Raw genomic sequence first — 15,218 nt, forward strand, 5'->3', positions numbered from 1 at the left:
AACACTTTTAGGCTTACTTACCTTGTGCTTTCCAAGCTTTTATTGCTGTGTTTTCAAGCTCTACTTCACAGTTACGAGTAGAAGAGTTCTATTTTATTTTCACACGGTTACTTTTAGTGACAGCTTTGATTTTGAGGTGGGTTTTTTTTTGTTTGACATAATTATCTGACACAAGAAGTGAGGTCTTAGAAAATACAGCAAAGTATTTCTGCGACTGCTGTGCAGTCACAAGGGTTAGCAGTACTTGGTTTGCTCCTGACTGACAGGGCATGTAAATGTATCTCATATGAAGACCTGCATTTCTGAAATCAACATTCAGTTTTGATGAGCGGCTGTCAATAAAAGTGAATTGTTTCAGTGTCTACTTGCATGGTACATAATAGCTTTGCAATAGCTGTTAAAAAATTACACTGGGGTTTTGTGAAAACATATCTGAATTACTTGTTCTATTCTGTCACTTCTTGTGGGAGTCTGAGAGTGAATTCTTGACTCTGGTGAATCGATGGAAATTTAGCCACTGACTGTAACAGTACTAGTTCACCCTTAAGAATCCTTTTCTCCCACCCTTCAATCTGTTTTTAACCAGATTATCTCCTGTAATTTGAGTGGAATTACTGCTGATCTAGAGCCAGAAGAAAAAATAACTGAATTCCTTAATTAATTTTAAAATTTACAACTCTTCCAGTATCAAGTTCATCTTATTAATTAAATAGTTCATTCGTCAAAGAAAATTACTCTGGACTTGTTCTACTTTTTTGGTTTTACAGTTAACTTTGGTGTCCCTCTGTTACATCCCAATACTCTTCTGTAATTTCCAGGGTTCTTGCCATGAAATATACGTATTTTTTTTTATCAAAGCACTATTTGCTTTATGATATACAGTATATTACTTTTACAAACAAAAGAGTTCCACTTAAGCCTATTAGCTCTTTCAGATGTTGTATTTTGACATATAAATTATTTGTGTAGATTCTAAAGTGCTTTTTTAGGTGATCAAATGGCAAAAGATTGCTGTACCTAGATGATTCTATGAACCAGAAAGATTATGGCAGTTATTTTTCTTCTGTTCCTTGCCAATTCTACCCTTTCTTTCACTGAGGCTCAAAACAATTTGATAGAATTGAAGCTTTTAGTATAAACTTAAAAATTCTTGTATACAAATTTTCCAACTGTCCCAATCCAGGACAGTTAGATTTATACTCCTATGACAGGAAAATTATTAACTCAGAATCTCTGGCAGTTATAAAGAATTATGATCATCTGCCAATAAAATGCAGCAACTGCCACAAAAAGAGACATCATTTGGCTTTTTTTTCACTTCTAGTACTAACAGACAATAAAGTTGTATATTAAAGCAAAGTCCAGTAAGGAAAGCATATAGTGAAATTAGAAATGTCAAACTGTAGTATTCTCCCTTAACATGTTATTTCATATATTGACATTACATTTCAGGTTATGTCCAAGAGGAAGATTTAAAGGAAGAGGAAGATATAAAGGAGGAGGAAGAAGATGATGATGACAACAATTCAAGTGCTCAACTTCAGGGCAGCAATGACACTGGTACAGATGAGGAGCATGAACTGGGACCTGAGCAAAAAGGGAACTTTAGTTACCAGAATTCTCCAGTCAGTCATATATCTAATCAGGATGCAGAAAATGAATCACTACTGAGTGATGGTAGTGACCATGTGACAGATATTAAAAGCATTTGCTCTAGAGAACCACAGGATCCAAAAACCGGTGCCCATCCCAAAGGCCAGAATGAAGCACATGATTGCATGGATAAAATGACAGCAGTCTATGCCAATATACTGTCAGACTCTTATTGGACAGGCTTAGGGCTTGGTTTCAAGTTGTCTAACTCGGAAAAGAGGAGTTGTGACAACAGAAATGGAGGTAACAAAGCTGATTTTGATTGGCACCAAGATGCATTGTCAAAAAGCTTACAACAGAATTTACCTTCCAGACCTGTCTCGAAACCTAACCTGTTCAGTTCAGTCCAGCTCTACAGGCAGAGCAGCAAAATGTGTGGAGCTGTATTCACTGGTGCTAGCAGGTTTAGGTGCAGGCAGTGCAGTGCTGCCTATGACACTTTGGTGGAACTAACGGTTCATATGAATGAAACAGGTCATTACCAAGATGACAACCATAAAAAGGACAAGCACAGACCTACCAGCTACTCAAAGCCCCGAAAAAGGGCTTTCCAGGACATGGACAAGGAAGATGCACAAAAAGTTCTGAAATGTATGTTCTGTGGTGACTCTTTTGATTCCCTTCAAGATCTGAGTGTTCATATGATAAAAACAAAACATTACCAAAAAGTGCCTTTGAAGGAGCCGGTACCAACCATTTCTTCAAAAATGGTCACTCCAGCAAAGAAACGTGTGTTTGATGTTAACAGGCCTTGTTCCCCCGATTCCACAACAGGGTCTTTCTCAGATACTTTTTCTCCTCAGAAGAATGCAAACATGCAGTTATCATCTAACAACCGCTATGGCTATCAAAATGGCGCCAGCTATACATGGCAATTTGAGGCCTGTAAATCTCAGATTTTGAAGTGTATGGAATGTGGAAGCTCACATGACACCTTGCAGCAGCTTACTACTCATATGATGGTCACTGGCCATTTCTTGAAAGTCACAAGTTCAGCTTCAAAAAAAGGAAAGCAACTCGTTCTGGATCCTTTAGCTGTGGAAAAGATGCAATCACTGTCTGAAGCACCAGCCAATGACAGCCTGGTTTCAAAGACAACCAGTAAATCATCTTCAGAATGCATAGCTCCCACCTCTGAACTAAAAAAAGAAACTAAAAAAGATAAGACTGACGATACAAACAAAGATGAGAAAGTGGTGAAAACTGAAGAGTATGAAGATACACTTCAAAAACCACTAGATCCTACGATGAAATACCAGTACCTCAGAGAAGAAGATTTAGAAGATGGTTCAAAGGGTGGTGGGGATATTTTAAAGTCATTAGAGAACACTGTCACAACAGCCATCAATAAAGCTCAAAATGGAGCTCCTAGCTGGAGTGCATATCCTAGTATCCATGCAGCTTATCAGCTTTCAGAAGGAGCTAAGCCGTCTTTGCCTGTGGGTTCCCAAGTGCTGCAAATCAGGCCAACAATCACCAATAAATTGAGGCCCATAGCTCCAAAGTGGAAGGTCATGCCTCTTGTCCCTATATCAGCAAATGTGGCCCAGTGCACTCAAGTGAAGAAGGAAACTGATGACAAGGAAGATGTACAAAAGGACTATGCTAAAGAGGGCATCCAAGCAGAACCTGCCCCACTGTGTCAGAATGAAAGAGAACCTCTCCTCAAATGTGAAGCTTCTGTAGAGCCAAAAAAGACAGAACCGTGTCCCTTGAAAGAAGAAGACAAAATAAAAGAAGACAGTGGAAAAGAAAAACCAGTCCTCAAGGAACCAACAGCAGCTTCTCTTAGTAATGGTTGCGCTGCCAACCATTCTTCTGAACTGCCTTGTGTCAACCCACTTAGTGCCCTCCAGTCAGTACTGAATAATCACTTGGGCAAAGCCACTGAACCTTTACGGCCCCAATCCAACTCCAGCCCCAGCTCTAGCACAATTTCTGTGTTCCACAAACCTAATTTAAATATAATGGAGAAGCCAGTCTTATCTCCTGCTCCAACCCCACCAAAGCCTGCAAGTGTATCCAGGCACTATTTGTTTGAAAACAATGATCAGCCTATTGACCTGACCAAATCTAAAGGCAAGAAAGCTGAGTCAGCTCAAGCACAATCTTGTACTTCTCCACCTCAGAAACATGCTCTTTCTGACATTGCTGACATGGTAAAAGTTCTTCCCAAAGCTACCACGCCAAAACCTGCTGCATCTTCAAGGATCCAATCTATGAAATTAGAAATAGATGTCCGACGCTTTGAGGATGTCTCAACAGAGGTCTCTACACTGCATAAAAGGAAGGGCAGACAGTCAAACTGGAACCCTCAGCATCTTCTCATTTTGCAGGCTCAGTTTGCTTCCAGTCTCTTCCAGACTTCTGAAGGTAAATATTTATTATCAGATCTAGGCCCACAAGAGCGCATGCAGATTTCAAAATTTACTGGACTGTCGATGACCACCATCAGCCATTGGTTGGCAAATGTCAAGTACCAACTTAGGAAAACTGGAGGAACAAAGTTTTTGAAAAACATGGACAAAGGGCATCCAATCTTTTATTGCAGTGACTGTGCATCTCAGTTTCGAACACCATCTACTTACATTAGCCACTTAGAATCTCACCTAGGTTTCCAAATGAAAGACATGAACAGGCTGGCTGTGGAGCAGCAAACCAAGGTAGAGCAAGAAATCTCCAGAGTTTCAGTTCAAAGATCTCCTGAAACAATAGCTGGAGAAGAGGACACAGACTCTAAGTTCAAATGTAAGTTGTGCTGTCGGACATTTGCGAGCAAACACGCAGTAAAACTTCATCTAAGCAAAACACACAGCAAGTCACCAGAACACCATTCACAATTTGTAGCAGAAGTGGATGAAGAATAACTCTTAAGGTATGCATGCTCTATAGTGAGTTTTAATTTCATCATTTTAAGGAGGACTCTTAAGACATTTGTATTTTTTTTAAATGTAGGAAAACGCTATAAAATGTATAATGTACTGCTGCTTCATTAGTCTAATTACATGTACATATCCATTTTATAATGTTTTCAAGAAGAGAGCTCGATAAATGCTTAGCTCCATTGCCCTATATAGAAAAGTTGCTTCTTATTACTCATTTCAACATAGCTGTTTTCCCAGTTCTCACTCTCTTCTCTGTTTCTAAGAGCTAATTGATTCACATCCTAGGCAGTTCAATGTGGAGTGCAACTAAATGCTACTCTTTGCAATGCGAATACAAAAATCAGGAAAAAGTACTGAGCACCAAAGAACTGCTTACCTCTCTCCCAGAAAATCTGATTTTGGTGGGAAAAAAAAAGACAATTCAGATAGAATTTAGCAAAATCTTAATTAATCCATAGTTTAAAACCAAGCCTGAAAAATCTACTAATAACTCTGAAAAGCTTTTGCCTAGCAGTTCTGCTATTCTTTTGGTGCTGTTTGGATACTCAATTTTGTGACATACTTTAATAACTCCCCTTAGTTCTGACGTGAGTGGCCTTTTTGGTTGCATCATTTTATCCTAACCTTTATCTCTGCTCAATGCTTTTTTATTCTTGACAATGTTTGATTATATTTTGTTTGAGATTGACTGGCACTCCCATCAACATATAAACATGACTAACTTCAGTGAAAGTTTCACTATAACCTGGATTTTTTTAGGCTTAATTAAGGGAGCAGCTAGATTTTTTTACACGCTTAATATTTCAATGACCTGGTAATAGGATAGTTCTACATTAATGTTGCTATGTTTTTGCTGAAAGAGACACCAAATGAAGTAATGCCACAACCAATGTTAATGACATGTAATGTATTCTTCATATGATGCACAGTTTTTGCATTTTTAATTTTATTTAACTCACAAACTTGAACTGTCTTGCTTTAAATAAACACGTGTTACATCAACTAAAAGTCCAAAGAGAAGTTGCCTATTCTAACATGTTTATTACCATCAAGGTTCTGTTAATCGTCCCCAGCAATTTCTGCAGCAAATTCAGGCTCCGTTTCTGCTCACTGAATAAGCATGGGCAGATTCAGCTTTTCTCCAGTGTTTCATTACTTGAATAACATTTGGCAAATGAATTCATCAGACATAGTCAAAATTAAAGATGTGTTGTGAGTTGTTACTTAGGCCACCTGCTATTGTGGCTATTCTCTGCTAATTGAGGCTGCAAGCACTTTGAGTTGAATACCCGTTTGTGTGAAAATTTCACATTTGTTTGCTGCAAATATTCATGAAGCTTTAAGAAACACTTTCTGTTTACAAGGCCGCACATGGACTATGCATCACTTAAGCCCCATTAAAAAGACTACTTTTGAGCAATTTAAATGACTAATCAAAGGGTTACTTTAGGATGGACAACAGAAGCTCTTACTGTAGAGTATAACATCAGTATTCAAGTTCAGTAAGATTTAAGTTTTGAATACATCTTGTATAAGTTGTCTGTATTTGACTGGATTTACCCTTTCTGTATATGTTATGCAGCAAAATTCAGTATAACTCAAAGGGAGTTTATTTTAAATAGTGCTAATACCCTTATGTTTTATTTTGGCATTTTTAACCCAGTTTTAGAACTCACTATAAAAAGGATGAAAAAATGTTCTTTGTTTTGTCTAATATAACTAATTTGCCACCTACCTATTTTATAGCCATTCAGAATCAATATACCTGCCAAAATGTCAGAAAATTACAAGTGATTGGTTGAGGAAAAAGTATACTATACTGCCTTTCTTCTACACCAGTTAATGATTATTAAAACTCTGACATTCATAGTTTTCACACAAGAGATACGAGAGCAAACCAATAATTTGGGTAGTATCAAACAAAAGCTATCTGCCAAATATATTAATGTAACAGTTATTTTGGCATATTTGTGGCTTAATACCTGACAAATGTTTCAGGTTTGGTATGAAAAGCACTGTGTTATTATTAAGATGCAAACCAAACACCCACCTTTATAAACATGATACAGTTCCTTGGGATTTCGGAACAAATACAAAGAAAAAATCCCCGAGGAACAGAGTGGTTTCTATGTTGTAATAACCTACACAGACACATTGCTGATATTATTCAGGTGATATGTAACTACATAAATAAGGTACTGTCCTACCTGCCTTTGGGTACCCAGAAATTGCTCTTCTCTTAATACTCATCCATTTCTAATTTATATCAGGATGCAGGTTGTGTCTTACCTTTGAAAAATATATTTAAATTGCGATGACAGAGTGATAGCACTGTTATCTGGAACTGTAATTTCAGTTGGTATGCATGATAGCACAAATTGTATGAAATGATGGGGTATTTTGGATAGCATTGTAAAGATTTTATTACAGTTTTGGAGCTGTAAGCTTACCTGAGTTCTGACTGTTAGAAGTATCGAGGCCAGAGTTTATTCATATGGGTTTCTTCCTGAGATCTGGAAGGAGACTAAATCAAATAACAGGGATTTTCAGAATTTACTTATTCTTATCATGTTATTTTTAAGATTCAGTATACATTTGAATAATCACATAGAGGAGAGCAAAGTATTTAGAAACAGGAAATATAAAGTATACCGAGACTCTTAAAATACACAAATAGATCTGCATTTACTTATTCTATGCAATATTGTAGCAAAACAAAAATAAAAATAGAAAAATGTATGAAAATAAACAGAAATAACATAGTGGAAAAAAGATTTGAAGTCTAACATACATAAAATACATTCTTTATTGCAATGAAAGCTCCTGTTAAGAAGTCATATTTGGAAAATGGTAAAAATCATTAAAAATATAAATGAATGATCTGGATTAGTACTATAGGAAAAATGTGTTATGTATATGGATTTTTTAAGACCTTTGTGAGGCTGTTTATAAGAATTTGCTATGAATTCTTGTGAAATGTAAAGACATACATATGTGTTTTATATTCATCTTTGCTGTTTTCTTGAATTTTTCCAACTGATATGGGCTTGGTAATATAATGTAAAATTATGTGTAATATACCATGATCAGATGTCTCTATTCTCTTTCATTTAACCCATTTCAAATTTGTTTTTATTGCTATTCTTCAAAGAAAACCCATGAACATTAGGGAACATGGATTTAATTAGAGCTAATTTGTATGTCAACTTATACCTTTGAAAACCATTTGTTCAGTGTTTCAACTAAATTAGAAAATTTTGTTATCCTAAAAAAAAAACAGAATTATATTTCTATTTTAAAGACAAGTGATAAGATGGGCTGTAAACTGATCAGTCACTGAGGCTCTCTATGGTCTTATCTACAACTTTTTAATAAAATAAGTTTTTGTAGAGTTAAATTTACCAACTTGGTTGGGGAGATTTCTTTTTCAAAAGACCCTGATAAGTAAACAAGCAACTACCTGAAATGAACTAATTTGAAAGTAAGGCTGCTGCAAAACAAAAAAATGAGTCATAATGATAAACAGTTTTTCTCTCTGTTTCCTCCTTTGTCTTTTTTTAACCATCAAGTTTAAAGCTTCTACAGTGCTTTTTTTCTGCTTTATAGGAGACAACTGACATTCTGTGGTAAATGGAAGAAAGAGCAGAGCAGAACTGAAAATCCTCTAATGCACTGACACTAACTTGCCCTCTATTGTTGAAAATGAGCAGGCAATCATGATTGTTCATCAAATGGCTCCTAATGCAGTTAAAGCATTCAGCTATAATTTCTCCTTGCATTTATAATTACTGTCATAGACTGCACACCTCAGTGAGCAGATTAAAGCTATAAACTATTTAGCCGTAGCTTTAAGATGAGGAACTTGATTTGTCTGGCAGCAGTTATTTGTTAGAGAGCTTGACACTTCACATAAAAATGACTCAACTTGATGAAGAACAATGCAGTTTAAGCAATGCAGTGATTTTAAATCAGTCATTATACCACACCCTGTAAGAATTGCAAAGCAATTTGTTAAATGATATATAGGACACGTAGATAACTGTATGTGTTAAGTATACCAAAATAGAAGATTTTTTTTTCTGTGAATTTTATTTTCTCATCCCCTCCAAAACAGTAGGAGCTATTCTGAACGTCATGTTGAACTATTAACCAATATTGGTGTTACATGGGCAAGCCCAGTTGTGTAAACTACTTGTCCAAAACCAGAGGTTAAAGAATTTAAGTTGGTCTTCATCTTTCACTTCTTCTTTACATGACAGACCGAGACCCTTTCAGAAGAATCAGGCATGATTCTGTAAGCAGATTTTACCAAAAGAACTATCAGAGACTTCTGCTTACCAAGTTATCAGCCAGAAAGAGAGGGTTCATTGCAATGAAGACAGTAATTGAATTTAAATACGAGTTTTCTGGCAACGTCTTGTTGGAAACTGCTGGCTTGTCAGTAGTAAAAAAAAAATCTGTAGGAATGCCCCATTTTCTAAATGATTTTTATTGGAATAAACTGGGTAAAATTGCTGAGCACCAAGAAGGAGAGAAGATGAAATAGAGGAAGAGCAATTAACTTGGCCTCTCAGCTGTGCTGGAGGGCAGCAAAGTCTATGCTCAGCCAGGGACTAGCTCTAGCCATGAAAAGTTACCCTTCTGTTCTAGTCAAGTCTCAGTCCGCCAATCCTTTGAAATTTCTCATTATTTCCACAAAGCAATAGATCAGGACTTTTTTAATTTTGGCATTTTTAAATCTTCAAATTTTTCCTAGGGAAAGTGTTTTCAATCCAGATCTTGTTCTGCTAAAACCAGTAAATAGTATGTTCTTGGCTTCCCTGAGAGGAGGGTCAGACCAGGTGTCATCAGTGGGTGTCAGCACTGATATATCAGTGCAGATTTCCTTGCTTTTTATGAATACTACAAATTGCATTAAGATTGGTGTTATTTCACATTGCATTAGTGCATCTACCCTGCTAGGTCAACCCATATTGTTCCTAGGCTGTGTATAACCATACTGTAATGTACTATAATCATACTGTAACTGTAAAAGACAGTTCTTGCCCCCCAAAGGCAAAAACTCTTATGCTTACAAAGAAACAGCAACTTTTAAGTATTTTAACTGGATTTTGACTGACCTTGAGTAGCACCTACCTACTCAAGCATTCAGTATTCATAAGGATATCAAAATCTTGCCTTCTCTTTACTATGTCTGATATTATTAAATGGTACAGCCTTCATAATCTATAGCAGAACATTTTTATCCAGTGAAATTTCAAAGGAAGGGTACCTGAGTCTTATTTATTTTATACCTCAGCAATTAAATAGCAAAGATCAATAACAAAAGGAAAAGACATGAGCAGCATCCAGCCCTCAAAAGCACCTTTCAGTAAAAATAATTTAGCCAGGTGATCACTCTCTGAAACTATCGTGGAGCACAGATGGAAAATGAGGAAAATTATAGATATGACTTTATGGGAGGAGGAAAGGAGGAAGAGATTTTTCACTATTTATTGGGATAATGAACAGATAATTCATGATTATTAAGCTGTAGTCTTCAGGCTGTGTTCTGTCCTCTCTTCCCATCTTCTCAGTTCAGAATTTGACTTGTTTGTGCATCTAGGCACAGTTCATTGGCTGGAGAAGGATCAGGCCTTTATGCTCATTGTCACACATCTGTGTAGTCACACATGTCTTAACACCAGTACATATCTGACTCAGAACCCTGCTAGGAAGAAGAAGAATGAGCTAGAACAAGCAACATGCAGCACAGAGCCTATTCTGGAGAAACGAACTAATAAATGTGGTGGTGTTTCTTTTCCAAGTCCATGTCTTGCTCAGGAAATGGGCAGACTGTGAATAAGGACAATAACATTAAAACACAGCACCAGGTAGCAAAGCTACAGATCCCTGAGAGAGCTGAGCAGGTTAATACTCCATCCCTCCACCTTCCTATGCCTGGAGGTTCTTGTTTTCAAGCATCAGTTGACCAGGCTCTTGAAGGTGTGAGGTAAGAGGAAAGGTTTCCTGTATTTGCTTTTGCAATAGAGACCCTACTCTGAGGTGCAGAATTGCCTCTGCTGTCTCTCTTTCCCCCAACAGTCCCAGCAGCTGGACACATATGACCCAAAGCAGGGAGCATGGAGCAGCCAGGGCAACCAAGAGGGCGTCTGGGAGACAGGCCCTCTTCCAGGGTCCACCAAGAGCCAGAGGGAAAGGCAGAAGCTCACTAGAGCAAAGGAAGGTGGAAAGAGATGAGGACAGGAGAGTGCTTGTTCATGCTAGGAAATTTGCACATTCCCTTTATTAAAACAAAACGATTCCTCCTCCCCTCCAAAATCCCTCCCTTCCAGCACTCAACACTAGCTCTTCATCCAGGGGTCAGTACATGCAGAAGTGGGGGAGGGAAGGATAGGGGAGTGGAGGAGGTTGTCATGTCTAATGAATACCCTGAATGTATTGAGATATATATTTTTTTCATTTCAGAAAAGGTTCCATTAAGAGGGAGACAGCCCTAACATGTGCTTTGGCCCCTCATCAGATTTATGAGTATTTGCTCTGCTCTTTAATAGGAAACTCTGCAGCAACTGCCACCTTGCCTGCTCTCCCTGAGATACACAGTGGCTTCTCGGGGAAATGCACTTCATTATTAATGTGAATTTGTACATCTTTATGACACTGCTTGGGGGAAGGGGCAGGCAGAGATTTCCTGGTGATGTATGCTCATTTCTAACCATTTATTGTCCCAGACAATTGAAGAACAGTGATAAACATTTTATAGAAAGTAGAGGGTGCAGCAGTGACATTTTTGAAGGGAAAGGAGAGGTGGCTGGAGTGTTTTTGATGTTGTTGTTCCTTTCCACTCCACCCTCCCCTAGCAGCTGTGTCAGATCAAGCAACAGAGCAGCCTGTATGGTGGCAACTGCTACTTCTCCTTGTCCCCTCTTTTCTCAAGCCAACAAGGACTACTTGGTCGGTTCTTTGCTACAGTGATAGAACAGAGAAAGGAAATTTGGGTATCTCGTACTGCAGAAGATCACAAGTCTCAGAGTGACTGAGATGTTCAGAGTCTCCATGCCTCCTTACCCCAGCAGTTTCTTTTTGATTTATTACTGAGTAACTGGACCCAGAAACCCTATGCACACAGCAGCAGCTGCAAGGCATCAAAGCCAGGAAGAGAAAGGCAAAGGGATGGTGATATGGTTTACCAGGGTGTTCTCAGCATCCTCCAGTTTCCCTTTCTACTTCCAGACTCATCCATGATTATCACAACCTCTCAAGAGCTCTGGAAGGGGATAAAAAACAATGGGTTCAAGCTGCTCTGGAGAACCAAACAAGGTCAGCTTTCAAGCTCACCCAAAATCGAGAGATCAGTAAGGCCATGACCTCCATTTGATCTTTTGTTCCTCTCTCTCCTGCCTTTTCCCAGTAATGCTGTGCACCTTCTGGTCAAGGTCAAGGCATTATAGTGCTCCTCCGCCTCGTAGTCCCTTGAGCTGCAAGACTTCTGTGCTTGTGGGAGATTCCCTGGTTTCCTGTTGGGTTATTCTCTCTCTGCATCACTACCAGCACAGAGCTGAGCTTTCTCTGTGCTGGTAAGCCTGTAGCCTCCAGCTATAAGTGAACGATTGCCATGTTTTGTGTTCATATTCTATTCCCTAGCCCTAAGTATGCAGAATCCTTTGTAGCAGGAGATGTGCCCGACAGCTGTACACTGCTAAGACTTTCTTTGTGACATTTTTCTGCTCTTCTGTTAAACCTGGGTAGTAGTGAGGTAAGAATATAACACTAGCCATACGAGGTTTGAGTCAAAAGTCCATTTGTGCCCATCTTATCTCTGACCATGACTAATGTAAAAGGTTAAGAACAGGGCAGAACTGTAATACCAGAGCATTCTATTAGCATCCATGTTTACATTTCAGGGACTTCTTCAGCCAGAGGAGATTGTGTCCCTGTGCTCACAGGGTTACAGAGAACATGCAGTAGGCCTTGCTCATAGCTGCAGAAGCTCAGACACATCTGTGATGCCAGTTGGGGTGAGCTCTGGAGACACTCCATACTAAGGCAGTAAGCAGAGGACATACAAATCAGCTCTTGGTAGTCAGAAAGGCACTGAGCCTTGTTCTTGCACTTGTTCTTTGCAACTTGCTAAGCCCAGACCATAAAGGAATCATTCCCATTAGTGCGACCCACAAAACCGTAGTTTAGTTTTAGAATCAGCAGGTTGGAATTTAGATTTCTCTCAACTATATGTGGAGCAGGACTTGCCACCCTACTGCAGAGTATACATTAGCACTGACCAGTGATTCAGAAGAGGCAAAACTACTTCCTCTGTTGCACAGGAATATAACTATTTAATCACTTCTGAGTTTGCTTTCAGCTTTTATAAACCCCTAAAACACTCTGTGTACAGATAAAAGCTTTCTTCCCCTCTCATGTTGGAGAAATCTTGAAATCTCAGTGTGAAATTGCTGTTCTCACACAGTCATTTAATGAAAAGTCCCAAACACTTCATATTTTAAATGCCCCTCAAACTTATACCATGAGTCACAGACCACCTGAAATTATCCTTCCCAGTGTATGTAACCAGTATCCTGAGTACCCAGCTGCCAGTAGCTATCTCTGTTACATAGTTTCACCACTCTACTTGTCTTTCCTATTTCAAGTCAATAATTAGAAGCAAATCTCTGTCCAGAAGTCCTGTCTCTGCCCTCTGCAGTTCTTCGTGTGATCCTTGTACAGTCAGCCGGTAGCCACATGCTATACCAGTACTGCAGACACAACAGTGGCTCTGCAACAGTGACGTATTTCCAGGGCAAGTCAAGACACTGGCACTGATCCTTAAATGGACTGAGTCCTTGTGGCTGCCTGTTTTCTTTATAGGGCCATTAAAAAGACAGATACTGCCTTTGGTGGATATTGAATGACATCCCAAGGGATATCACAGAAGAATCCATTTGAGATACGACAATACTGTTGCCTGTTTCTCCCCTACCTGCATTCACAAGAAGTGAACGAACTTAATATCTCTTTTATACTCACTTAGCTCAGAGACAAACAGCTGCATATGATTGAGCCTTCAGTGCAGCTAACCACTAGACTAGAATAGACATCCACAGACTGATAGGCTGTGGGTGGGCTTCCCAGTTCAGTAATTCACTTTCTTCTGTAATCCTATGAAGCCCTAATCTATTGGTCTTGGTTCTCTATGGTGCAAGATCCAGATCTGTCTTCCAGGGAGAAGATCATGGGGGAGGTAATTCTGTTTATTTGATTAGTGTTATTTTAAAACACTATGCTCCCAGGAATTATGTGGTGGCCTTCTTCTATAAATCACAAATACCTCTCAATATTTTCCAAAGAGATTAGGGTGAAAGTAGCTACATTCATATTTCATGCCTGGTGGAAAAAAATATCAACAAGAGTGATAAGCATAACCAAAATGCACGTAAAAGTACAACCTGTCATTTGTTTCCATGTGCCATATGTTTTCTGAATCCTGCACCTCCCACATACAAATTGTATGGAATAATATGAGGTGCACACATTACTCAGGATTATTCAGTTAAGCCCTGCCTGTATGGAAGGACTGAACTTAGGTAAAGTCAAGCCACTGTGCTTTGATTTGTTTTGTTTTTTGCTTATTCTGGACTCATAGAGTAGAAAATTAAATATCCCACTATGCCAGGCTTCATGTCATTTGGTTTTAATTTAATTCATCTCTTCGATTCTCTGTTTCTCCTTCTCTTTGAGTATCATCAGTAGGTGGTCCAAGTATCAACCAGAAGATTTACTGGCAAGACTAAATGTATGAACTCTATGAACACATTGTTTTTCCAATATGATTTAATGACCTTTTTGGCATTCCCATGGCTGTTGAAATCTTCCATAATAATTCCCTTTGGCAGCCAAAGCTCCTGTTGATCAGGTGAAAGCTGATGCAAATGTCAAATGTCAATAAATTTGTAATCCATAAATGTAATACTTGGTGCCAGAGAGAGACAAGGTTAAACAGAGTGCAGCAACAGACACCTTAGATATGAGCTAGATCTGATTATTGTGAACAGAAAATACGCAGGAAAAGAATGCCACTTCCAAATACTCTCCTTAGACAAGCTATTTCTTTACTCTTTACCACCTATTCTCCCTGCATGTTTCCTGAATTGCTGGATTTTCACAAAAGAGGAGGTTTATGGCTAGCATTTTGTGGAAGGAGCCTGGTGATGTTCCATGGTGTGAGTTTGATGTTTTAACTTCTCTGTGTTTCAAAAGGAGCTCTTTAACAATTCTGAGGGTTAGGAGGCTCCAGAATTTGATCCTACAAATGATTAGTTATGCAAGATATTCCAGTAAATTAACGGGACCATTTATGTAACTTAGGTGTTGCAGGAATGAGTCATGTCTCCTTTATACTTTTAAGATGCTTAGAAAGGGTGAACCATGAATGAAGCATGGTTTTATATACGATAAAGACATAAGAACAATCACATAATTTCCCAAGAGATTTTCTTAAGGGCCCTCCACTTTAACCTTTGGCTCTGAAAGCTCTAGTTTGTTTGACATTGAAAAAAAGCAAATGTATGAATACAGTGCCATGAGCGTTTGCACTTTGAACATGCTGGGGCTGAACACAGCTGAACTGGAAAAAACTGCAACAGCTAATGTACTGGGAAAATATAACAGAGGCATTTACTTAAT

At 38.5% G+C, this 15,218-nt stretch overlaps 1 protein-coding gene across 5 annotated transcripts in view; it reads left to right on the forward strand.

Moving 5' to 3' along the window:
- Positions 1–15,218, forward strand: part of TSHZ2 (teashirt zinc finger homeobox 2) — a 222,473-nt gene that overhangs the window by 137,398 nt on the left and 69,857 nt on the right. For 3 of the 5 annotated variants that reach the window (XM_062589286.1, XM_062589289.1, XM_062589288.1), the window contains exon 2: positions 1,453–4,528. In XM_062589286.1, the coding sequence (XP_062445270.1) occupies positions 1,453–4,520 (3,068 nt within the window). In that variant the 3' untranslated portion in view covers positions 4,521–4,528. Of the gene's footprint in view, positions 1–1,452; positions 7,579–8,144; positions 8,228–15,218 lie in introns of those variants that run through there. The other 2 variants (XM_062589290.1, XM_062589285.1) reach the window with 2 other exon arrangements.

The sequence above is a fragment of the Rhea pennata genome, chromosome 16 (assembly GCF_028389875.1).
Source record: "Rhea pennata isolate bPtePen1 chromosome 16, bPtePen1.pri, whole genome shotgun sequence".
NCBI lineage: Eukaryota > Metazoa > Chordata > Aves > Rheiformes > Rheidae > Rhea > Rhea pennata.